Source organism: Mugil cephalus, chromosome 6 (assembly GCF_022458985.1).
Source record: "Mugil cephalus isolate CIBA_MC_2020 chromosome 6, CIBA_Mcephalus_1.1, whole genome shotgun sequence".
Taxonomy (NCBI): domain Eukaryota; kingdom Metazoa; phylum Chordata; class Actinopteri; order Mugiliformes; family Mugilidae; genus Mugil; species Mugil cephalus.
The window spans coordinates 2,739,977-2,765,298 of NC_061775.1; the positions used below are offsets into that span (position 1 = coordinate 2,739,977).

The window sequence follows — 25,322 nt, forward strand, 5'->3', positions numbered from 1 at the left end:
TTTTTAAACCGCCTTTTGAAGTTCCAGCAGGTAATTTTTATAAACAAATGATCTTGTCATCTATTAAATCTAGTGCAGGGAATTTTGTGCAGACTTCTCTGTGTATTTGTGTCTCTTTAGAGAAAAGACCTGTTGATTGAGCACTAGATTGTCTCTTGCATATTTGATTTGAAAGCGAATGGTACCAATATCTCTGATGGTTGTGAAAAATCAATATATACACTCACGTATCCTGGGCAGCTGCATAGCCCACAGCCCTGTCTATATAATGAACACTTGCACTCACATTCTGCTTTAAACTGTAATAGATTCATCTTATTTTTGCTGTTTTCTTATTCTCTATAAGTATCAGGGCCGGCGTTGCCTCACAGGAAAGCCTTAGAATAGCAGGGTTTAGTGTCCTTCAACTCTAGATGAGCTGCGATGGGCTCGGCCTGGCTAATCCTGCACCGACCCACTTCTTAAAGGTACCGTATAGTGTTATCATAACAAGGCTGTCAAGGAGACTGACCAACACAGGACAGTTTGCTGACTGTCTCTTCAGGCCCCACAAGCCAGGATATGTTAAAAGACTCTGTGAAACAGCCACCTTTAGACACACATTTTATTGTAGTTAAATGATAAAATTAGATTTAATGGCCCTATACAAAGAAATACATCAATGACGAAGACAAAATGTGCCTGAATGTAATGAGATTACTATAAAAGCTTCCAGCCTACAGGAGTTAAACAAATAATAAATGATCTAAGCAAAGACAAACGCTGTACAGTAAATAGAGCTAGTCAACATCATATACACACACCACTCCGAACATACATACACAAAACTATGTACATGTGCTTTGCATTTCAGTTTAATTGAACTATTTTTTAAAGAGACAAAAAAGGATTACAAAATTGATAAATATTGTCCCAAACGATAGTTGTTGTTTTTTTGTTGTTATTCTATGCTTGTCGTTCAGTGCCTGAGCTCTCGGTTAGATTTCAGGTGTTTCTTCTGATCTGCCTGATGTCGCAGCAGGAACTTGGACATTGAACAGGTCAGAGGTCGCACTTGCTGTTCAACTTGTCAGGGGTTAGCGGATGTTTGGAGTACACTGTCAAACCAGGTGGGTGTGAGGAGGAGGAGGAGGACGAGGAGAAGGAGGAGGAGGGTGAGGGAGTGTATGACAGGCCAGCTGCACACAGGTCCTCCTCTGACTGGCTCCAACAGACACTTCAGTGTGTGTGGAGTCACAGGTAAACCCGCCTTAGGTCTCCAGGTGAGGTGATGGTGTTGCACTGAGGACACAACTTCTTTGCTCCCTGGAAAATAAACAAATGAATAAATAAATAAGATTGGACATTTTAATTGAATTTTGTGTTCATGTTGAGCACCAGTCAGACTTTTTACCAATGTTCGAAGCCAACACTCCTCACAGTGAACGTGCCAGCACTGGATGGAGGTGAGTGGTGTTGTGTACGTATCCTGCAGACAGAGAGACACAGTGAGTTCTTACCTGCAGTGCAGACAGCTGCCACTAGAGGTCCACGTGAAACTATGACAGGTGTATGACAGTTGGATTTCTAAGGACACTTCTTTTAGATTAACAATATGTGAACGTCCAACTGGTTTGTCCAGTGATTTATTAAACTATGCTGTTTTAGTTTGAACTAATATTGTTTGGTGGAATTTCCTATGTAAATTCAAGACAAAGTTAATCCATTTAAAACATCTTTAACTTGGCTAAATTAGGACGAATGTATAGAGTTAGCATCGTTTGGTACAAAAATATGTGACATTTTTAGCTGCAGTCCAAATGTAAAGAGCTTTGTCACAGCTAATAAAATGGAGTGTCAAGCAACAAATGACTAGTTTTATTATAGCTTAATACATTTTTCTGTTAACCAGTTAGTCATTTACTATATATATAAAAAGTACAGTGAGTATTTTCTTTTGATCAACGTGGAGAAATGTGTGGAATTTCTATTTAGAAAACTTACATTTTCTATCATAATAATGCTGAGCGTGTGTCTGTTTTACAACTAGAATGAAATTGCTTTTTAAAATCAGTGTCAGAGCTAGAGATTTTTTTTAATATCAATCCAAAATAACTTTAAGCAAAATTCAAAAAATTTGAATTTTATCTTAACTTATCCCACTAGCAGGAAAAAAAACATCTCACAATTTTTGTGTAAAGGTTTAATTTCGTGTCTCACTCTCATGTGATTACTGTGATAATTTACAGTATATTCCATTCAAGCACCAACAATATTAATTTATTACCCAAAACACAGGTCTCTACAGAAATACTGGCCATTGTGTATTAGTGTATCTTTTTTCTGTGTCTCAGATCATTAATTGAATGTGTCTTTATACTCACCATGCAGATGAGACATTTAAATCTGTCTCCTTTAGACAGTTGTTTCTCCAAATCCCGTATCCGAGTTTTAAGTGCATCCAGTGTTGTCAGCGTGGAATCCTCTGAGAGCCTGAACGCACACACACACACACACACACACACATGCACGGTAGCAGGAGGGGGAAAGGGAGGGCGCGTGATTTAGGCAGACACTGGAGAGTCATTTATAAATCGAAGACAGATTAAATTATTCGCTGGCCAACATGGACACTGAGCATGAAATTTAGCAGCAATCACATTGCCTGCATTCGCTGTCTCATTTATCATAGGCGGGAGGGGGGTGAGGTGTCATAGTCCTCACAGAAATAGACATACAAGCAGACACATGCACAATTACAGGACAGACTCCTTGTCCTGTAAAGCCTACTGTACAGTGAGGCAGACGGGATACAATGCATTCAGTGTGATGAAACGTGTGTACAAGCTTGCGTCGCCTGCTATGACCTTGATTGATGATATCATCATGTTGATATAGTATTGTATATCATGCTGGTGGGAGCACAGACAGGAGGTCTGAACCGAGAGGCAGCCAGCCTGCCAAAATACACTTTACAGAGAGAGGATTCTTACAGCTCCTCAGCTGTGATTGGCTCATTCATAGCGTATCCCTGTCCTGTCATCCGGTGCATGCTGGGATACGGATCCCACCTCATAGTCCCCCCATCACCTTGCTCTCAAATAGTGAATCTTTAGAAAAAAAAGTTTTGATCTGTTGTTGTTTCCTATCATCTCTCTGCAATTATTTTTAAAAGGCATAAACCCATTAGACAAAGTTATTATTAATGCATTTGTTTTGATTTTAATTGGGTTTTAATTAACAGTCACGACAGGGTCACAACACAGCAACACAAACATATAGCATCCATTTTATCTCATAACAATAGGGCAACAACCTGCAAATAAGGCGGTTTTACTTTTACAATGTGAGACAATGTGTGCAAAACAAACAATTACATGATACTGTGGAAGAATAGAATCATTTCTTTATTGCACACTTGAATTCTGTTTCATTTAACACTCAGTCTTCTTACCATTTGTTAACTGTGAATAAAACTGTTTATCACAACAAGAGGTGCAGTAGATACCGCTGTGAGGACATATCACTGCAAACTTACGTCTCTATGTCAGTGTTTTTGCAGGTTCTGGGGAGACTGGCTATGCTGCCATCCTGTTTCTCTCCGCTGCTCGTAGATGGACTCCCTGAGTCAACAAAGAAGTGAATAGATAAACAGTTACATACAGAACCTCATCAACATCTGCTTTAAATTGTGTGATTCCTGAAAGCAGTTTCTTTAGTTTTTACTTACCGTCATTTGACCATTTGGAAAAGTCAAGGTTTACTCTGGAATCAGGCAACGCACTGCTGCTGCTGATAAACAAAGCGCACGGTGAAAAGCCAAATACAACTGAGAGGAAAAATGTTCACATCCTAAAAGGAAAGTGATTTAGCTGGATGAGGGGGATGCATACTTCACTGTCGCTTCCTTGGAGCTTTCTGCTGAACAGGGAATCACATCGGTCTCTGTGTATCTGTGAACTGAAGTCAGGAAAAACAAAGCAAGAAATATTGCAGCCTTGCTGAATACAAAAAAAAATTAATTTAAATTCAGCAATTTATTCAAGTACAGACAATTTTGGATTATGAGAATATTTGTCTATATTTTGGTCAAAGCAAAATGTGGATAATTGGGATTTATTGTCTCCCTTTTAAAAAATAAATTTACTCGCTTTAAATCTGATTCCTTGGAATTTATACGAATCTGTGTATAATACTGTGTCCAAGTTAAAGGATACTGCGCTCTGCCGTACTCCAGAGTATCATCTCCATCCACATCCAGGTCCGCATCGCTGTCTCGACATTCCTTTGAAGTCGTGCTCACCAGCACTGCCCCTGAGGAGATGATTTTACATGTAAAAAGTTCCTTTATAAGAGTGACTGAATGCTACGAGGACCCACATTAAGGCACGGGGGAGATTTAAGGTCACAAAAGGGAAAAAGTTTGGATTTAGAAGATGTTAGGCCGCTCGTTGTTCTGCCCCTCTGCTTGAGTCTGTCAGTCAGTGTGGAACAAGTTTGCAGGTCAGAGCCTCCTTCTTGGGCAAGCAAAGCGTCACTTTTAAGCTAACCTTCAAGGCATCCCGCTCTGCTGTAATCTGGACTGAAAAGTTCAGTGGTTTTTCAACTGCCACTCAGTCACATTATACACCCTCCACTGAACAAGATCACACACATGGGTACCTTGATGGCACAAACACACATACACACCCACGTGCACGCACAAACGCACGCAGACACATCTAAGCTCACCTTTAAAACCTATAGATGCCATCTGTATCCTTCTCCTCTCATTCCACTCGTCCTCCAGTGGTACCAAGTCCGCTGAACCCTCCTGAAACACACACACACACACACACAAATATAAAGTACACGTCTTGACTGTGTGGAAGAAAATGGCCATATGCCTCCCATAGCCTCAAGCTACATATCTGCTGCTGTGTTTTCACAGCTGTGAACCAACGACGGTAGTGTTTTCACATGGATACACAGTGAGCTGACAGTGATCCTGATGCTACATGAACAAAAGCCAGTCAATCTCTGGCTCTGAACCCCCGACATTCCCTCAACCTGAGGTCAGCACCGCTCTATGTTTGATATAACCATCTCCGCTTACAGTACAAATGTCAGGGAAACAAATACCTTCATCTGTTTGTTATACAACAAAAGAAAAATCAGGTTGCGTACCTGTCCTTCCTCTGGCTTCCTCCTCTTCAGCTTCCCAATCCTGACTGGAAACAGAGGAGACAGGCAATGAAAAGAAGTTCAAAGGTGTTACTTTAAAGGGGGAAACAATGACTTTAGAAAGAGTTTGATCAGCGTGTGAGCTTGTTTATTTAATGTTATGACTGTTCTTGAACTCTGTTATGAACTCTCAGAGATGCATTCTCCTCGTCCACACTGTCTGAGCAGGATACATGACTTCCCTCTCAAGTTAATGCTATAAATCAGAAAGATTTGTGCACATTAAAATTTCAGATGAGACTTTAAATCATTACGTACATTGGACTACAATTAAAGAAATTATAAAACATACAGAAAACAGCAATAACACTGGAGAGCCTTGCTCTTTAATTGAAGTACAAGATAATCCACCAACTGTAACAATTTTTATTTAATCTTTCCAGGGAGTGACCGTAGAGCTTATTCAGTGTTGTCAAACTATTTAGACTATTTCGACAAAAATGTGTAAATAATTGTGTCTTTACTGTTGAGGCCTAAATATTTTAACCATGGAAAGTTGCTAACATCCAGGTTACTTGTATGAGCGATGATTTATTGTTAAAGAATAATCACTAATATGATGTTATTTATTAATTTATTTTTAAAAAAAATATTAATATTAATATATTATTTTATTTAAAAAAATAAATCTTATTTTAAGTGTTGTGGTTAATTTCTTTACTTTCTGTATGTCCAGTTTTAAAAACACACGAATTACACATTTAAATCTATGAATAAAACTAACAGTGTAATGGTTTAAACTTTTGGCTCTCCATCTGTTAAAATAGGTCCAGTGCAAACTGGAACAAAATTTCTGAAAAAGGACAACTCTAAAACACAATTTTCTGATCTCAGTGGCTTGAAAAAAAAAAAAAAGAAAAATGAAATGAAAAATGATTTAAAGAATATAATGTGTAGATATGTTCCTCTATACAAGTACTATCATAACGTATTTAAAATTAAGTGAATTCTACACATGGGAAAAATATAATTTTGATGGTTAATAAACTTAAATATGTCATTATTTATTATTAACCGATGTCAATTATTATTAATAATAATAATGATTTAGTATTATTTATTTTTAAATTATTTGTATTGTACTGTATTTTTGAAATTAAGTATTATTAAGTACATTAAAAGTTCCTCAAAATAACACAGAAGCCTATTTGAAAAAGATGTTGTTACTTGTCTCCATTTCTGAAAGATGCCTTTATCAACATTCATATTAAAACTTGCGTTTAGAAAACTTCCAGTTAAAATCTGAGTGAACATATTTGGGAGATGGTGGAAGTCTTCATTTCCATAGGGACGTCAAATCAGTTTGTTTGGGAACTAATGATGCGACATAGAAAAATAGCAGCTCTCTGTTTGAGGTCATTTCACAAAATATACTGCACACAAGCCCGACAATGAATGACAGATGTTGGCTTGATATACACTGCAGGTTTTCTCAACATCAGATTCAGAATGCTGCTCCATCCTCAGCCTGTCATGTCACCGCCCTCCTCCACTTTCCTCTCTGAAAATATAAAAGTTAACATGGCAGAACACCAACTGCACCTCCTCTCCTACTGTGACCTGACTCACTGCAGATTGCAAAAGGGGACATTAAGTTTTAGGGCTCTCTAATTCCTGTCGGATGACAGCGGCTGCTGAGGCTCGACACAGACAGAGAGAGAGAGAGAGAGAGAGAGAGAGAGAGCTGGTGGCCGTGACCCGAGTGGCGCCATCCCAGCGAATGTAATGAGGGTTAAAGAGACGGTCAAAGATGAGGAAGAGCTCATCAAACAGAGCAGGGGGAAAGAGAGAGAGAGAGGTTGATTAATCAACAGAGGAGCCCCCCTCTCCTCTTCCTTCCCACTTGCTTCTCTTTTCCTCCCTGACGTGTATTTAGAAGCTCATTATGCTGTCCTGTTATAAGGCCCAATAAAGGCTAACAGACCTCGACAGCAGTGGCAGTCTGAAGAGCCGGCTACGAGCCCGAGACTCTCAGTGGAAATAATGACAGGAGCAGGAAGTGTGTAGTGTCAGCCAGAGTCGGGATGCTCTGTACGTCTCCATGTCTGAGTGAGTGGCTCAGATTACTTTATTGATGGCTCATTAATAGCTTGCTGATTCATTTTTACACCAGCGTTAGAGAAATGAATGTAATAGCTCTTCACAGATGAAAAGATGCTTTATTTTAATTGCATATAAAAAAAAAATAAAAAAAAAAACACAATGGAACTTCATTTACAGCATTATTTCAAACTCCAGCTCCGACAGCATGTCATTTTGATGCTAATTGTTGTGGAGCTCCAGGCTGCTGCTACTATTCATGCCGCCAGCCTTATGCATGCTGCCATTATCATGCTGCTGATGTTTACAGGTACAAATGTGTAAAAGCAACATCATGTCAGGGAACGCTAAATGCTATGAACAGTGCAAAGTGGCTTTTAACCCAGATTTTATGAAACACATTTTATGTAAGATTCACCTTCAATAAATACTTAATTACAAATTAATATTAAGAATAAAAACATTTATTGTGGCTAAACTACTTTTAGAGAGCGGTGCCTTTTACTGGAAGGACTAGATGGAAGAGTGGCACCAGCAAATAAATTATTAAAAATATCTATTAACATTTTTCTTTGTTAATTAAACCTGTGTTAAAGTCTGCATCTGTTCAAATCCAGCGCAGCTAAACACGAGTGAGGGGGAGAAATAAAAAAGTGTTTCTCTGTGTTTCTTACCAGCTTGTGTGCAGTCTAGGTGGGCTCCTGCGCTGTGGGGGCGTAATGGGGCAGATTTGACGTAGCACCTGCACCAGCAGAGGTCATCGACTGTTAACATATCAAGAGGTCAAAGTTGAGAGGTTAATAGCTCCTCTGCTCGTGTGGGCGCTAGGCCGGTGTGGAGATGGTGTGGGAAAAAAGGGGTGACATTTGAATGAGTGCTGGTGAGGGAGGGGCTCGGACGAAACATATATAACTGGGCTGATGAGTGTGAACAAAGGAAAGTAGTTAAAAGTGCTGAACTCTGTCTTAATGGCAAAGTGAATCAGCGTTTGTCCACTCTGCATGCGTCAACGTACCGTTTAGTCTCGTGTGTCTGTTGGCCCGCACACGGAGGAACGTCTGCAAGAAACACAATCATGTTCACTTTAAAGTCAGTAGTTTTCATTTGCATTTCTATTAAAGGCATTAAGCAGAAGTCCAGTATGTTTTGGGATAAAACATTTTTAAAGCTCTAAAATATTTTTATGTTTAGAAAAGTCTTTAAATGAAGTAACAACTTGACAGATGCCAGAATAATCCTGTTTTTTGCTTAATTAATACTGTATGTTTATGATCTTTACATTCTTATTCTCCATTTTAACTCACACTATAACATCTTTTGAATGTGTGTCCATTCGGCTGCTTTTCCAGAGGTCTCTTACAGTGTTGGACACAGTGTTATTATAATATATGGATGAATGATGAAAGTGTCTGAGCACTAATTATATATCACAATTTGTAAAGGCCCCTGACTCAGATTTGGGGTTTTAACTACACAAATGACACTGACTCAAGAGTTTGATGAACCTCAGGCCATAACAGTGGTGAGGCAGAGGCACCACACCAGGGGTAAAAAAAATATTCTTTTTGTGATGTTGTTCACGACTAATTGTCCAACTCAACAGAACAAATGCTCACATACAGTAGAGATGCTTTAAAAAATAGTGTTAACAAAGGTAAACTATCTGCAATGATCAGTGAGTTGATTTAGATTCTATCTTCAGTATGAACTAGACAAATTATTTACATGGATCTAGTTTTAAATATTATTTGTGATAATAACTCAAACACCATTCATTGTCGCTTTTAAAATTTCTTTAGTGTCCACACCTTGGAGAAATCTCTCCCACTGAAAAAGTGCTGTACCTGGTATCTGTCAGAGTGGGCCTCCTCAGCTGGTCTTGGGGGTGAGGTAGGAGAACCTCCTTCACACTTGATATGCAGAGACAGTGAGAGGGACTAGGCAAGAAAAAAGAGGAGCAACAGAAGAGAATTTAAGGGCAGGATCATGTTGACTTTGTTAAGAAGCGCTGTGAAGAAATTGCAGCTAAGTTTACCTTCGGTGTCCTTAGTAGGTGGTCATGATGCACTGGAGTGGCACTACAGGGAAAGAGGCGAAATAATATGGAAACACATTTATTAAACCAGCCTGGAAATGGAAAGGCACACTGCACACATAAATCAGCTACACGATCTCCCTTTCCTTTTATATATCATCCTGGAAATAAGCTCTGCTTTTATCTTGTCAGAATTTGGATCTGAGTCTGTGTATAACCACATTTTACTCCTTCTCACTTTATGCCTATCGCACACATACTGTACACTCACACACGCACACAAGCGCGGTGTCCCCGTGGGCCAAGTTCAATTTGAAACCATTACTGTCCACGGAGCGGTCGTTAAGCAGATTTGGAGTGTAATGTCTTTATTGGAGGAATCATTCTTCTGGCCTAAGCAGCAGGTAATCTGTGTGTGTGTGTGTGTGTGTGTGTGTGTGTGTGTGTGTGTGTGTGTGTGTGTGTGTGTGTGTGTGTGTGCGTGTGTGTGTGTGTGCGTGTGAGGGCTCAAAGCAGCCATTAGCAGGACATTATTCGCCCGCTGTATGAGTTGTCGCCTTGAGGCCGGAGGCTGTTATATGAAATATGTAGGGAACAATGAGGCAGCTTGTAAACAGCATACAGGTGACAGAGAAGATGGGAGATACCACCTGAGGAAACTATGGAGGACGGGTTTGGAGGCAGCCAAACTAAATCATTAATTGACACCTGAAAGATGAACAGTATAGAAAGTCTAGAATGAGAAATAAATAAATAAAAAAGAAAATAGATAAACAAAGGAAGTGGAAACTTTCTGAGGATGGGTAGAGGAGGGTTGTGAAGATGTGATGGGAAATCAGTGAGTGAGTGTGATACCTGATTTGTAGCTGCGTGAGTTTGGATAACTCCTGCTGCATGTGTTCCTGCAGCTCCCCGGGTCGCAGGATGGCCTGGCAGACTGGACACACTGGAGCCTGAGCGTCATATAGACCCTTCAGCTTGCCTGGCAAAACAAATAAGAGACAGTTAAATGAGATTATATAAGAAAACTTGAATCTTGTTTTTTTTGTTTGTTTGTTTTTTGTTTCTTTTTCGTCTATGAAGCTGAAGAGAAATGCTCCACAGCAAACACTGGAGGTTACTATGGAGAAATTATTTTTGTAAACCATGAGGTGCCCTCCTTGACTCAACTAAAAACTTTTTTTTATAAATAATGGAAAGTAATTTTATAGCTCATAGCATGAATGATGAGAAAAACATGTTTGAATGATTCAGTAGTATTATACATAGGACAGGAACACTGACAGATGCTGCAATCTGTGTGTGTGATGAATACTAGTTAATTTGGCTGGTAGAGAAAGGTTTGAAATATCTGAAGTATTATTTATTTGAGCTGTTGTTGCTGTTAAATGAGTTAAGGTAAATGAGCAGAATACAGTACTTCTTCAACAATGCTATTTATTTATTGTAGAGAGCTAAATATAGATAAGTCATTGATTCCTTGTGTTTTAATATATGAATTAATACAAATTTGTCACAATTAATATGTCTAAATACAAAGAAAGAAGACAGTACGTTTGTGTCTGTGAGATTTCGTGAATTTGTTACATTCTACAACTTTTGGTGAATACAAAAACTGAAAAATGTTACGTTCAGATTCATTCTTGAATAAGTACTAGAATATGTATGGCAAAATATATCTAAAATATACAGACTGAAATAATTCATTAATATTCTTGTTCTAATGTATATACATAGGAATGTGGAAACAAAGCTTTAATTCCTGTCCTACTGCTGGATTGTTAATATAAAACAAGCCAACTATACTATACGCCAGATAATGGAGTAAAAACTGAACACTTTTAACTAGTCCTGTTTAGGCTACATAGTATTAATTAACACAGGCATTATGTAGTTGTGGGTTTATGTGTTCAGTAGACATATCGGTACTCTGGACACATCCACACAAACACACTGCTATGGCCCCCCACTGTCAGTGTGTTGACATCATAGGCTGTCAATAGGAACATTACCCAGGAGGGCCACTCGGCCCATTGGGTCCCACTGATGGATTACTGCCATAAGCAGCCAGATGGGAGCCTGAGGAGCTCTACTATATCAAGATTTTACCTAGTAGATGAGGTGATTTACTCCTGAAAGCCATCAATCATACGCAGAGAGCTAGTAGGCAAGATGCACCTAATTTCCTATCTTCACACAGTCGAAGGGGAAAAAAATGGCAATCAGGATTTAATTATTTTAATATACGACATTACAAACATGTTAGTAAGTTTGTCACTTTCCCACCACTGAATGTGTAGTATAGCAGACTGGACCTCCTTCAGGCCACTAATATCTAAACATTGTACCAGCACTTTGCTCCAAATGACCAGCCACATGACAGGCTTGTCTAACCATGAGGGCCGTCCCCTGACATCAGTTGAGCTACGAGCCTCCGTAATGAGGAACCAAATAGGACAAAATGGTCTCTAAATAAAACATGGGGAGGAAAATAGAAAGTGGAGTCAGGTGTCCTTGGGAGAGTGACAGCTCTCCCGGTTTTACCCCCACCCCACCCAAACCCTCTCGCCTTTTTTGCATCCCCTCGCGGAAGCCTAAATGACTTTTCCCGACACGCATTGAGCGTTCCCGGGCTTTCTGCGCTCTGCCGCCCGGAACATGCAGGCATCAGTAAACAATGAAATCTGTGGGCTGAAATTGAATTTATAACCACATTACCTGCACAGATAACGTCTCTGAATGGCGCCGCGATAAGAGCAATGGGATTTGATTTTCAGGTGTTTTATTGGTCCGCTTTTTGGATAAGCCCCCCTCCTCCGACTACAGCCTCTTCCCCACTCTTCACCTCTGTGCCACACAGTCATCAGATTTAATGGTGTGGGAGCGGGCACTTTTGGATGTATAGATGAGTGTGTGTGTGTGTGTGTGTGTGTGTGTGTGTGTGTGTGTGTGTGTGTGTCTGTGTACACACTTTTGCTGCTAGATGCTTGTGCTGCGCTCTCGTAAGTGACAGTTGTTGGTTCATGAGCACCTTTTTACACATCTCCACCCCCCTCCTACTCCCTCCCACATAAACCCTGTCAGTATCAGTCAGCTTCAGCCCCTCTTCACCCTGGGGGGCCGAAGACACAACAGGGGCTGTAAAACCTGCCTGTGGGGCTTGTTAAATGTTCCCTCACTACGGCAACTGGCTCGGATGGATTGGCCCTCTCTCACTGGGCTTTGGACTTTGACTGGCCTGTCTTCTAATGGATTCATTGTCTCTGATTGTTTCCCTTTTCTGTCTTGTGTCCTGTCCAGTTCAGGACCTAGTTTTCCTGACTGTCTAGCCTTTGTCCAGCCTTTGTCTTTTCATGTGAGACAAATTGTATGGATCAGAATAACCACACTTACATTTTCTGCCATGTTTTAAGGTCACTTTAAACTATTTTACAAAGGTGTCGTATACTCAAGTGTAAAATCTGTGATGTAGTTTGTTGTCAGGAGGGAATTACACACAAATATGCATGAATATAATCTCTATGAATCTGAAGAAAATTCATCCCTTGGGCAAATAACCCATGCAAACACTGTGACATGTCTCTGCCCCATCACTGTTATCAAGCACATCAGGAGATAGCAAAGCTCAGCTTTTGAAACAAACAAAAAAAAACATATTGCCATCTTGCTTCTCCCCTTGTATGATTGATAGTCAAAACCAGATGCTGTTGTTCTGCACCAGTTTGGACAGTGACTGTCATGTGCTCCAGACTCGCCGCTGAAACAGAGAGATCAGAATCCTGCTGACAAATCCTCAAAGCATCAAGCCCCCCTGAGGGTCTGGGTAATGGCCGATGCCAGCGCCCATATGACGGCTGCCAGTTCTGCTGATGCGGACGAAGCGGAGATGCCTAACGTGACCTTTAGTGAATGCCACATCACATCAGGCCGGGATGTCACCCACTGACATTATGCTAGGGCATGAAAAGGCTGTTCTGCAGGGAAGACATGATGACGAACGTCCCCCCGGTGACAAACCTGTAGACGCGGTGTAACGCTGATTGACGTGTGCAGGATTGGACGGCTTTGAATGACAGGGGATGTACTCGCAAACATCCAGGCGAGGATGTGGAGGTTTTTTTGCTGTTGTTTTGCGTGGGCTTGGTCTGTTTTTTCTGTGTTCGTTGGCGATAAAGTGCTGAGACAACTCACTCCAAACGGCATCATTATCCCAATCATCAAACAATTCTCTAAGCACATCAAAAAATCCCTCTATAAAGCCATAACAAGCATAGACTCTATATAACCAGTAGGCATGTACAGATTGGTGGGGGAGTAAAGTTAACGCTTGGCGGCTAACACTGCTGTGGTGGATTGTGTAGGCAAGTCCTTGGCACACTTTCAGAGGAGATGGAGGGCTATAAAAGCCATTGGCTCCTGCCACACCTGTACCCCACCCTATACCGCAGCCTGCTTCCTATTTAAAAGTATCACATGCAGGATATTAGTCAGGATTTTTCGCCGTCTGTGAGGTAGAGCTAACCTCTGAAGCAGAGGGGGGAGAAGGGAAAGTATGCAGGCCGCCGTTTGTTTTTTATTGAGGAAATAATGGCCTATTGAGAGGTTGGGTATTTAATGAGCAACATAATAGGGCCTGTAGTAACACATCTGCTATGAGCAGAGTCATTTCCTCAGCTTTCAAAGGCTGCTGCTCCAGCCTTTGAAACAGCAAGTCCAGTTGCCTTTGACTTAGTACTTATACATATCTGCTTTTTATTAATTGCAGAATTGCTACACCAGTCATACATAAAAGACAAATGTGTTGCAAGGCTCCATGTTCAATCCTAACTGCATTCAGTGGACAATAGAGGCACACTCCCCTGGCCTGACCTCATATCTCTCACTGTCCAATCTAATACTAGCATCCTGCAAAATATCCCTCCCTCTCTGCAATCAATTGTGTTTAATGTATTAAAGACACTCACCACAACCACCGCAACCTTTGGCCCCTGCACAAATCAATGCCTCGTTAGACCCCTAATGATCATTCATTGACTAATAAGATCTGTATCAACCTCTTGTAGAACATTGATTGGCCTTTGGCCTTTGTAGTGCTTTGTGCATTATGTGGACAACAGGAGAAGGAAGCTGTAATTCCTGGGGAGTCAGATGATGAAAAAGCTCCTGGTGGGAATGGACAGGAATCCTAAAGCCCAAATGGACTCATTCTGAAGCACCTCAGGCCAAAGCCCTTTTCTTCTGCCCCACAGATCAATGGACATAACCTCCGTGACCACAGGTCAATCAGCACACAAACTATGAATTTCACTCCCTCTCCCTCTCGTTTGGTCTCTCTCTCATCTTCTCCATTAGTTACCACAATTGTTCCATCAGGTGCGGACGTGGTTCGGCATGTATGTATCCAATCACCTCGATGATGGAGAGTGGACTGGGTGGCTGCACAACTGTGTCCCTGTGACCACATTTCCCTTCTCAGGACCTGAGGGCAAGGATCGAACCCTGCCTCCACTCCGCTCCAACCAATCAATCTGCCGCTCATTGAGATGCATGGCTCAATGATCTTTGATAGTGACGTCCCGATTGGAGAGAGGGAGTGGAAGTCAGGGGAAGAGTTACCAAATCCCCTTGGGTATTTGCAGAAAAATGAGGCTACTTAAAAGCCATCTCAAAGAAAAATGTCTTTACATTTATTTGAATTATAATTCAGAGTTGTTTTCACAATTTGGTAGCCTGGTATTTTCTGGAGGGGGAAAATGTCATTCAGGTATTTTTTGCAACGTTCCTGAACTAGAGGTCTCCATTGGGCTGCTTAGTTCCAAACCTCAACCCTTGACCCTTATATAGCCAAGTAAATAAATGCTAGAGATGAGGTTCTATGTGGTCTAGTAACAGAAATGACTCAGATCTAGGGATGCTGGAACAACCACATTTTGAATCAGGTCTTGTCTTTCAGTGGCCCTTTCAGATTGTTTGTGAGTTTGGATGTGTTCCAAAATTTTGGATCCATAAAGGTCACCTGACTCGTGAAATAATGAGCAGATGTACAGCAATGCAAGTCAGCGTTTATGATCCTCAATTCGCAATTTACAAAAAAGTAATTGAGCTCATACTCCGGGCAGTAAAATGCCAAATCTAGACTTTGACATCCGTTTGCTAGCTGCTGTCTGTCAAAGTAAGTGCAGTCTCGTTGGATCAAGATGCTACTGACAGCGGACAGCGATAGAGCTGTTCACCGGTGGCCTGTCACTCATTTTGATGCCGTCAACCTGCACTCACAAGACAGATGGAAATATACAGATATCCAACTCTGTCACTCTATTTCCTACTGCCAGGACTTGAACCTCTCGCAATACACTTCAGGCAATACATATCCATCTATAGTTTACTATACCTTAAGCTATTTTTGTCAGGATGGAGAAAGGGAATGTAAGAATTTTATGACTGAAATTTTTACATATATAGTCATACATTGGTTTAAAAAGTCCAACTTGGACAACCAACCACATCTATCCTAACGTATAAATATCATATTTATAGGATGAAGTAGAGCTTGGGCTATAAACAACAAAGAAGCTTCTGTTAGCTCCTAAAAAGTCAATCTGTTTTAGTCAGTGATAGCAGTGACACCTGGCTTGTTTTAGGAGAAAACTGACACAAAACCTGCCTGTTAGCTGGATTTCTTTGACAGCGAGTAGCTCCTGTATTATTTAATGCAGCTGAATTTTTGCTTCCTTCCCCCTTATTTCCATGTGTATTTGAGCTGAATTAAATGTGTGAGGCTACTGTTTCTTTCATTATTTCGTTCATGTTTGTGTGTATGACAAAGAGGGAGAGTGACAGAGAGACAGTAAGTAGCTAATAGACAGATCACAATCCCTCATTAGAGGGAAATTAGATTGGCTCATAAAAAAAAAGACAGAACAGATAACTATTACCCGGACCACTGATTAATACACATTAACACTCTCTCTCTCTCTCTCTCTGTCTTTCTACCTCTCTCTGTCTCTCTCTCTTATTATTCCATCGTCTGGTTGTCACATCTCTCTCATTTTCATTTCCCCTCTCGCTCTTTCTCTCAATTAGTGCTTAATAAGGAGAAAATGAGAGAATCGCTCTGTTGCTTGCAAATACTCTTTTTCTTTTCTAAACAGTCCTGGACAAACACTGGAACTCAGTGTTGAGTTTGATTATACAGTGATACTATGGCCTGCAAGTTCTTATAACATGTTAGCTTCAGTTGCCTGCTTCGCTTAGTACAGGTAGTACATTGTGAGCACAGTGTATGCGTGCATGAATTTCAACAAAGCATTGTTCAAATGAAACAGTATAAGTTCACCAGAAATAACAAATAAAACAGTTGACCGATTGATCTGTGTTGGTGACAATAACCGTGGTGCAGAATCATCATAAAATGTTAAATTAACTCCATAAACACACTGATGGTTTATCAAGTATAACCCTGATAATTGCACCGAGAAGTGACCGTTTCACACATCATTTGGGCAATCATAATACACTCTATGCTGTGATATCTGTCAGTGCAGACACACTCAAAATTACAGGCTTTTTATTACAGCAGCATGAGCTGTTTTTACTATTACCTGTTTCTACTTTAATTCTACAAAATGCCTTTGAAATGAGTGAGGAATAACTCTGACACATTCAGTATTTAAGGCCTTGTTCAAACAGCCAGTCAAAAACATTTTTTTGACAAAATCAAAATTAGCCCAATTGATTTTAGGTAGTGTAGACCATAGGTCTTCAACAGGGGGTCCACAGAGGTACTGCAGACGGGTTGCAAAATCTTTGGTTGATTAATATATATATATATATATCTTACAATTTAAATTTTTTAAAATGCACATTAACATGAATCCAACATTTTAGTAAAGAGATAAAGGGAAAAGATCGTTCAGTCACCACCCTACTGTTATACATGTTTGAAATTAAAAAAATATATACATACATTTGTACCTGTATTATTTTAACTTAATATTGAATGCAAAATTATATATATATAAAGTGATACGGACAACACGGAGAACGCAGTCAGTGAAGTCAAAGAATAAATTAATTAATACTGTAAAAAGCAAGGAGAAACCTACTGTTTCACCTATGTAGCTATGTAGCTAGTGAGGCCTATGCCAGTGGCACAGCAACTCAGTAGAATAGGTTGGGGGTATCTCGATGTACATTAATCTTGATCAGATTAATATGATCTCATTTGAAAAAATAATTAGATTTTTCAGAGGTCTAAACAAAGACACACACACATGTACTATAGCTATGTCTTCTGGTCCAAAACCCCCTCAAGAAACACGATGCCACAGTTGCAGTACTTTTGAACAGTACTCAAACACATTCACTAGCAGCCAGTTATTCCTTTCAGTAAGCAAAAGGAGCGGATTAACTGCATTTTATCCGCTGCTATCAGGTGCATGAGGTAAGCTCTGAAAATACAGATGAGGTTTGTAGATGGTTAGAGGTTATGGTGCAGTTATTTGAATACTTACAGCATGTACAAGAAAGGGCACTCTGCTAAACTGCTGTTAAATAAATAGAGAGACTATGGACTAGTGGCTGGGTTTCCTTCAGATCTGTTGAATATTGGATGTGTTGAATATTCTGTGCAAAGGTTGCAGACAATACTATCTATGCCCTTTCAGAAGCCAACAAAACAAGTAACAGACAATAACATGGAAACAAAAATCTACAGGTTAGTAAAATACAATATGTCACACTGACAATGGTCAACGCACACAAACACGAATTTAAGTGCAAACTGCTTTACCAAAAGAAACATGCCCATCTGCTTTCCCCTCACACACCTGTCCCATATGCACTTTATGCAGCGCAGGTGAGCAGCAGAAACTTTAGTCATTAGGGAGCAGGTCTTTTGGGAGACTAAGAGCTGGCAGTACACTTCAAACAAAATCTGAATTGATGTGTTGTCCCAGGCAATATGTTGAGTTTATGGCCCAAAAAGGTCCCGCATCAGGCTCTTGTTGACACCGTCCCACAACATCCCTCCTCTTGGCCTCATCCATGGGCATTATTAGAGATAAGCCCTCAGAGATATGCCCCTCACACCTCTCTTCCAGATAATATCAGATACTGTCAGAAACACTGTGTTGACAGCTGCTGGTATGAGAGGACCACGGGCACCTGGAGCTGTGTGATACACCTGTGTTTGGGTTAGTCACACTTCCTAAAGGTAGTTATTGTGTCTGCCTGGATGAGCAAACAATTTCAGCCGATGACGATGGTTTTATCTTCAAATGGTAGAGAGATACAGATGATTGAGCAGCTTATCTTCAGACACAAAGGGAAAAGGGCACGGGGAGGATTTTAACCACTGATCCTGGATGATAACTGAATTCACTGTATATAATACAGAACACCACAGAAATCTTGCAGGTAGACTTTGTTTCATATGTGGAAAATAACTTGTATTTAGCAGTCATTTTGCAGTAGCTCAGTTTCAAAGTTAGTTACAGTTATTCGGTGAAGCATAATATACAACTTCTTGTATCGTAGTATACAGTTAGAGTAAAGTATGTTAAGATAAGCATGACAACACTAAGGTCTCAAAGTAGACCATAAACTGAACATTAGAACATGCACGTGATTTAGTTTCATTGCTGTTGATCTTGATTCAACTGCATGTACTGTATGTCTATTTTATCCCTGCATCAACAATCTGTAAAGACTGCTGGAATTTATTGTGTGATTTAGGCACACTACAAATAAAAGTGAGCAGCAAATAATGCTCTTACAATTTTCTTTTGAGGCTGAAGGACACCAGATCTCTGTGTGTGGCGGGTGGTATCCCAGCACCAGACAACCCTTGTAGAGAAAAAGATACAAGGCTGTAATACAATACTAGACAGACGGTCCTCAACAACATCCTGTGTGTAATGTGTCAGTGGTGTGTGTGGGTGTATGTGATTAGGTGGATTTGCAAATATGCTCGAGGTCAAGTGTGAAGTGAACCTATGAGTGTGAATATGCACACAGTGTAGTTCTCTTTTGTGAGTGTGATGTAGAAATCTGACGAGACTTCTGAGAGTGTGTATGTGCTGGTGTAGGTCATTTACACGCACCGCCATGTAGCCGTGGTGAGCGCAGCGCAGTGTGAGCCCCCGTCGATACGCCCCTCCGATCCCCCCTGTCAGCAAACACAGGAGAACAAAGAGGCCGGTGGCTGCGCCAGTGGGTATAGATCTCCTCCCCTGTGTTCTCGCTCAGCGGGGTCGCACAGGCGCCGCTCAAAGTTCAATCTCCTCTACTTGACTGATCTGGAGCTTTGAGCCACTGCTAATGAGACTGGACTCTTTCCAGTACGCAGGACTCTTAAGCAGCCCACCCAGAGCACAGTCCATGGGTCCACTCCGATCAAGTTAAAACTAACTGAAAGGAATTATAAATATTATTGGACGAAGGTACTCAGTCATTAAGTCAGTGGGTAATATGATATGACACTAAAACTTTCTATCTTTGATCTATGAATTTGAAAAAGGTATATTTAAGCCTCTATATGGTGTATGGAAATTAAAACATTACAACACATTCATGCATATTTTACATGCATATTTAGTTGCATATTATTTAAAAATAGGGGCATATACGAAGCAGATATGTCTAGCCTTAGTGACGGTAAAAGGTATATTTCTTAAACAGAACCTTTTACAAAACGAAGCAATTTTTTTAACATTGAGCCATTTTCTTATAGTCAAGATGGAATTACACCTGATTCTCTGCATTCGGGTAAAACTGTCCCTCGTGGGATAGTTCTGAACTTGACTATATTAGTGGCTATTTGACAGTGTTATAAACGGTTTGTGCGGTTATGTGAACCTCACCTATAGTAGAATAACCGCTCAATGTGCTATAATGGCATCATTTGCATTGAAACAATCCACAGCATGTATCCCATAATCATTCAGTGATTGATTTGTAATTGCACTAATAGGGTCACGACCGAGACAATAGGATGTGTAAAGAGTCCCTGCTCTCACTCAGCCTCACAGACTCACAGCAGGCCTGCCGAGCACTGCCTGTGTGGTCTGTGGGGACAATTAGCACAATCTCCATACTAATGGCAGCCTGTAATGGACACTGCTGAGCCTGCCAGCCACTGTGTGCGTTTGCATATGCATGTGTATGTGAGGGAATGTTTGCATACGCGCATGTCCTCCACTGTGAGTGCCTTCCTGTGTGTAGCTGAGCGTCTGCCTGCTCTCTGGTGTATGTGTATTAAGTGCACAATGAATTCCTGTGCTTATGTATTTATACGTGTCTGTCTGCAGTGAGTGTGTAAGTAACCAGTAGCCTGTATTTTACTGAGGTGAACCCTCCCTTTGCTCACGGCTCTAACCCTGATCCACGGCCACTCATTAGCACCATAATAAAGAGTTGAGACGACACGTAAAAGGTTATATACTGCTGGACTGCTGTTTTCCTACCAATTATCAGGCCCGTGATTTATGGCTCGGACCCAACGCTATTCTCTGAGGAGAATTGGAGGAGTGTTTACACCCCTACACAGCGGGGTGAGGGGTCAATCCTGGCGAACTTTGACCTTTGAGGCAGAGGTGCTCGGGCAGGAATGAGAGTTTGCCAAACAGCTAAGCACCACTAGAAGTGACTCAGTCGCTGAGAGGGTGTTTAGGATGCATATGTAAGTAATCTGTTCTGTTTCCTGTGCTTTAATGCGTTTGAACTGTCACATGCACATGGTTGTATAACCCCTAACTTTCTGCACATAGAATCACGCTCTGTTTGCTGATTTATTTGCGGGTCGCTGTTCTGGGTGTGAAAGTCATGCACTGTACAGAGCCGTCAAACGCTCCCACAATGGAAGGAAAAGACAAGTGTCAATGGCATCTACACAATTTCCTGCTAACAAGCCAGCAATGCTCAGCGTTGCATTTTCTACATTTTACAGAGAAAATTTACCATCCTATCCAGCATCTGTCAATTGGCCAAGCATGCAAAAAGCTTAATTTGCTGCTCATTAGAGGATAACCTTTGAGTGTCTGTTTTGTGGGCACCCTGACACTTTGCAGATCCCTATAGATGTCTTCCTTCTATTCAAATTACAAAACTACATAAAAAAAAATAAATAAATAAAATAAAAAAGAATGATGTCAGAAATTCCTGTATTTGGGAGGTAAAACTATCACGCTTGGCATGCCTTTGACATCTTGGCTTTTGTCAAGCTCCTCCACAGCCGGGAGACTTGCAACTAGCACAATTGACATGCTGTAATGAGGTCTGTGTGTGTCACTGAGAAGACATGCATATGGAACACATACACAAACTGTCTATATATGTATACACACACACACACACATATGTGTGTGTATATTATACATACTGTTACTGGCTGCTATCCAAGCATATGGAATTGGTGTGGTCGAGCTGTCTGTCTGCGCTTCTCCTCAGCAGCATGTGTTTAACCCCAGACTTTGGCCTTCCTACCCTCTCTATCTGCCTGACTGATTTGTTAGGCTCCAGGGAGAGGACGGATGGTATGTGTGTGTGTGTGTGTGTGTGTGTGTGTGTGTGTGTGTGTGTGTGTGTGTGTGTGTGTGTGTGTGTGTGTGTGTGTGCGTGTGAACATGGGATTTAATCTGCAGAAATACCGCCTTTACCCCAAGCCTTTCCAATGCACACACATACAAACCAGGTCTTTGATGTGAGATCAGAGGCAGCTACGATGCAGGTCGATCAGGTGCACAGAGAGAAAAGTAGAAAGAGAGGAAAGCAGGGAGAACGGAAGTATGAAGGATGGCCTTAAAAAAAAAAGCCTGTTGTTTTAACAACCTCTGGGCCCTGCAGTCATTATAACTCTCTCTCGTTTTCTTCCTCTATCTCTCTCCCTCTCTTTCCACACAGAAGCATCACTGTTCGTGTGGGCCGATCACAGTAGGAAACAGAGGCAGATGCAGCGACTGCAAGATGTGTTATGACTCATGTTTCGGCAGAACATTCTGTTGACCGTCTAACAGGTGCTGATGGTCACCACAGAAAGACCCCTACACACATTTCCCCCTTGCTACTTTAAAAGTCTACTGCCAGACTTATAGAAACTCTGTCTGTCTGTGACAAGCAGTGTGGTCCACAGCCTGACACTTTTGAAGATACATCAGCCTGCACAGAGAAAAAACAGACAGACAGACACAAACTCCTGATGCATCTGCAAATACACACTGAGACCACACAGTCAAAATGTAGGTGTAAATACACAAGGAAAAACGTTCAACATTCCCGCTTTCCAGCCCTGAACACATGGAGGGAAGGAGGCAAAAAGCTGAGAAGACTTTCCCCTCCCGCCAGGATGAAAGCCTCTTTTACTTGGGAGAACATTAGGAGAACAAACTACCATCACAACAGGAGGGGGAACAGTCAACCACGGCGTGCTCTCACATCAAACACAACCACCATTAATATTGTAATGCTTCCTCCCTGAGTGGTTAAAATCAAGAAGAAGAAGACTACCAGTGTGGTCAGAACAAGAGATGGCTGCAGATGGCACCTTACTTGGGAGGGTGCAGCTTTTAAAAGCAGACTGTGGCTGCATTGTGTGTGCGCGTCAGGTGAAAAATCGAATCTCCGAATCTTGCATTTTGACTCTGTTACTCTTAATTTAGGACGGTTGGTCCTCAATTTGATAACCTTTGTTTCTGTCTTTACATCTGTGTTAAAATTACAAAAAGCTTCACGTTATTCACTTCAGATAATTTCAGCTTTCTATGCCTCTACATGCCAGCATTCCCCAGTTGCACTGTTGCATGTTTCCATCAACTTATTGCTACATTACTTCCGTTTCCTCAATAAACTTTGTCCGTGACCCATCACACAAACACAAAATCACAGCTGAAGGAACATAATAAAAAACGAGGTAGAAGCACGGGGTGAGTGTGAGTGCTGATGCACAGAGTGCACATGCCAGTCTGCCTGATGAGGAGTATGCACACTGGGAATAATAGTAGGCAGCAGATACTATATGTGTATGCATGAGCATCGAGTGGTTGCTATTGATCTCCTGTGGTCTGCTAGGGGGATGTAAACACTGTGTCTTTCAACGGGAAGCTTCACTCAATACGAGTAGCCGTCAACGACAGCCGCGCATAAAACACAGCACACAGGCCCTCCCTGTTATCAAATCAGCGCACACAGCTGGAGTACACAGACAAGTGCGTGTTTGTGTGTGTGTGTGTGTGTGTGTGTGTGTGTGTGTGTGTGTGTGTGTGTATGTGTGTGTGTGTGTGTATGAGGGAGAGATACGTCAATATAGAATATATGCAAAAATAAATGTATGGAAAATATGCACAAACACGTACAGTATGTGGGTGAAAACATTCCACATGTCCTCTGTAAGCTAATTCTGCAGCTTTTATGATTACAGAATGAGCTTTAAACTGCTGAAAACTTTTCTGAATTAACTTAAATCTAAAAAATACATACACCCACACAACCACTCAGACACACGGATAACAAACCTTTGTAAGCCGTGTCTAGAATGAACACCGCGGCGATAATCCATGTTCTAAAATGAATCTATGTAACATCGATTCCGTCCGAGCAACAACCCATGAATAACCCACCGTGGAGGACACTTGCACACTGAGCACATCTGGTGGAGAATCTTCCGTGTGTGTTATGCTTAAATGTTTCCCCTCTATTAACATCCTGCGGGATTTCGTTTCACACAGGTGAACATTTGGTGAGTCTCTCAGAGCCCTCTCATCATAGGAGAAGTCCTCGACGGCCTGTGTCTCATTCAAAGGCCCGACGCACAGATTTTGTTGTGATGAAGAGTTTTGTCTGTCTTAATAGCGCGGTTCAGCACTTGTGGAGGAGATCATGTTTTCCTTTAAAGTGACACACAGGCTCAGGCACACAGGCGATACACAAATATTCACACAGGCTCTGATCAAACACTTCGCGTTGACCACATTGTCTTCTAGAAAGCCAGCAGACCTCTCGCAGCATATCTATGATGGTTCAAAAAGCTGAAGAACATAAAAACAAAGCAGACACAATTCACTGGAATTTATGGATGTTACTGAGCATTTAATTGTATTCTTATATGATGGTTATAGAATTATCAGATATAATGTTTTTAGTTTTTTTGCATGGCTGTGTCAGATGTTTGGTTTTCTGTCAGCCACATCCCCAAGTTGAACGTTTTAAGTGCTGCATTACAACACAGGGGCTCTCAAACATCTGGCTCCGGTTATCACAACTCTCACTTAGCTTTGCCACCACTGTGATATGCAGATGCACACACACGCACACAAACACACACGCACACACACAAAACCCAGCGCCTGGTCGCGGTGTGTTTTGCCACTCTGCTCCTCTGGTTTCCCACCTCATGTTTCTGGTAAAGGAGCATTTTAGTTCCAGCTCGGGCCTGTGGCGGAAAGCATCTCCCTGAGGAAAATAAGCATGACTCGCTCCAGTGAAGACATCTGCCCTTTGAAAGCGAGCGTGGCTGTTTGAACAGCTGTCAGAGCACACCGTGCGTCTCAGACCTTCCCTGATAAAACAGAGGCGAGTCTGGGAGGGAAAATCGACAGAAGAAAGTCACTAAATGGACAGAAGGAGACGACCACTGGCAGACAACGACACACAGGGCAGATGGAAAGGGGGCCATGTACCTGCTTGCTGTGTGTGTACTGACAAGGAGGTTTGGTCACCAGTGTGGACTGGAGACTGTGACAAAAATTCCTACAGATCCTTCAACAGATTGCCAACACAAGAATGGAGTTCTCCTGGACAGAAAAGTCAGCCAGCCAGACTGTTTCTATTAATACAACACAAACTTGAATTCAGCTTTAATAACCCCGCATTTGATCCAGCTATCTAAATATTCAGGAGCATCAAGCAGCCGCGGTGCCCGCAGTGATAGACTTTTGCCTTGCTAGAGAGCAATGTCGGAAATATTCCAAACATGGATGTCTTAGCTGTCTCACGCAGGAACAGCAAAAATGCAAACTGCCTCCACAGACAGTAATGTCACTAATAAAGAAAA

At 41.3% G+C, this 25,322-nt stretch overlaps 1 protein-coding gene across 3 annotated transcripts in view; it reads right to left on the reverse strand.

Annotated features, from left to right (window-relative positions):
- Positions 1 to 586: 586 nt before the first annotated feature.
- Positions 587 to 25,322, reverse strand: part of LOC125009499 (E3 ubiquitin-protein ligase RNF220-like) — a 28,749-nt gene continuing 4,013 nt past the window's right edge. Inside the window, exons 3-16 of one of the 3 annotated variants that reach the window (XM_047587517.1) lie at positions 10,133 to 10,259; positions 9,278 to 9,320; positions 9,087 to 9,179; positions 8,258 to 8,300; positions 7,917 to 8,006; positions 5,146 to 5,189; positions 4,711 to 4,792; positions 4,197 to 4,293; positions 3,873 to 3,932; positions 3,710 to 3,768; positions 3,518 to 3,602; positions 2,364 to 2,472; positions 1,394 to 1,468; positions 587 to 1,305 (exon numbers count right to left, since the gene is read on the reverse strand). In XM_047587517.1, coding sequence (XP_047443473.1) covers positions 1,234 to 1,305; positions 1,394 to 1,468; positions 2,364 to 2,472; positions 3,518 to 3,602; positions 3,710 to 3,768; positions 3,873 to 3,932; positions 4,197 to 4,293; positions 4,711 to 4,792; positions 5,146 to 5,189; positions 7,917 to 8,006; positions 8,258 to 8,300; positions 9,087 to 9,179; positions 9,278 to 9,320; positions 10,133 to 10,259 — 1,079 coding nt within the window. In that variant the 3' untranslated portion in view covers positions 587 to 1,233. Of the gene's footprint in view, positions 1,306 to 1,393; positions 1,469 to 2,363; positions 2,473 to 3,517; positions 3,603 to 3,709; positions 3,772 to 3,872; positions 3,933 to 4,196; positions 4,294 to 4,710; positions 4,793 to 5,145; positions 5,190 to 7,916; positions 8,007 to 8,257; positions 8,301 to 9,086; positions 9,180 to 9,277; positions 9,321 to 10,132; positions 10,260 to 25,322 lie in introns of all 3 variants that reach the window. The other 2 variants (XM_047587516.1, XM_047587518.1) reach the window with 2 other exon arrangements.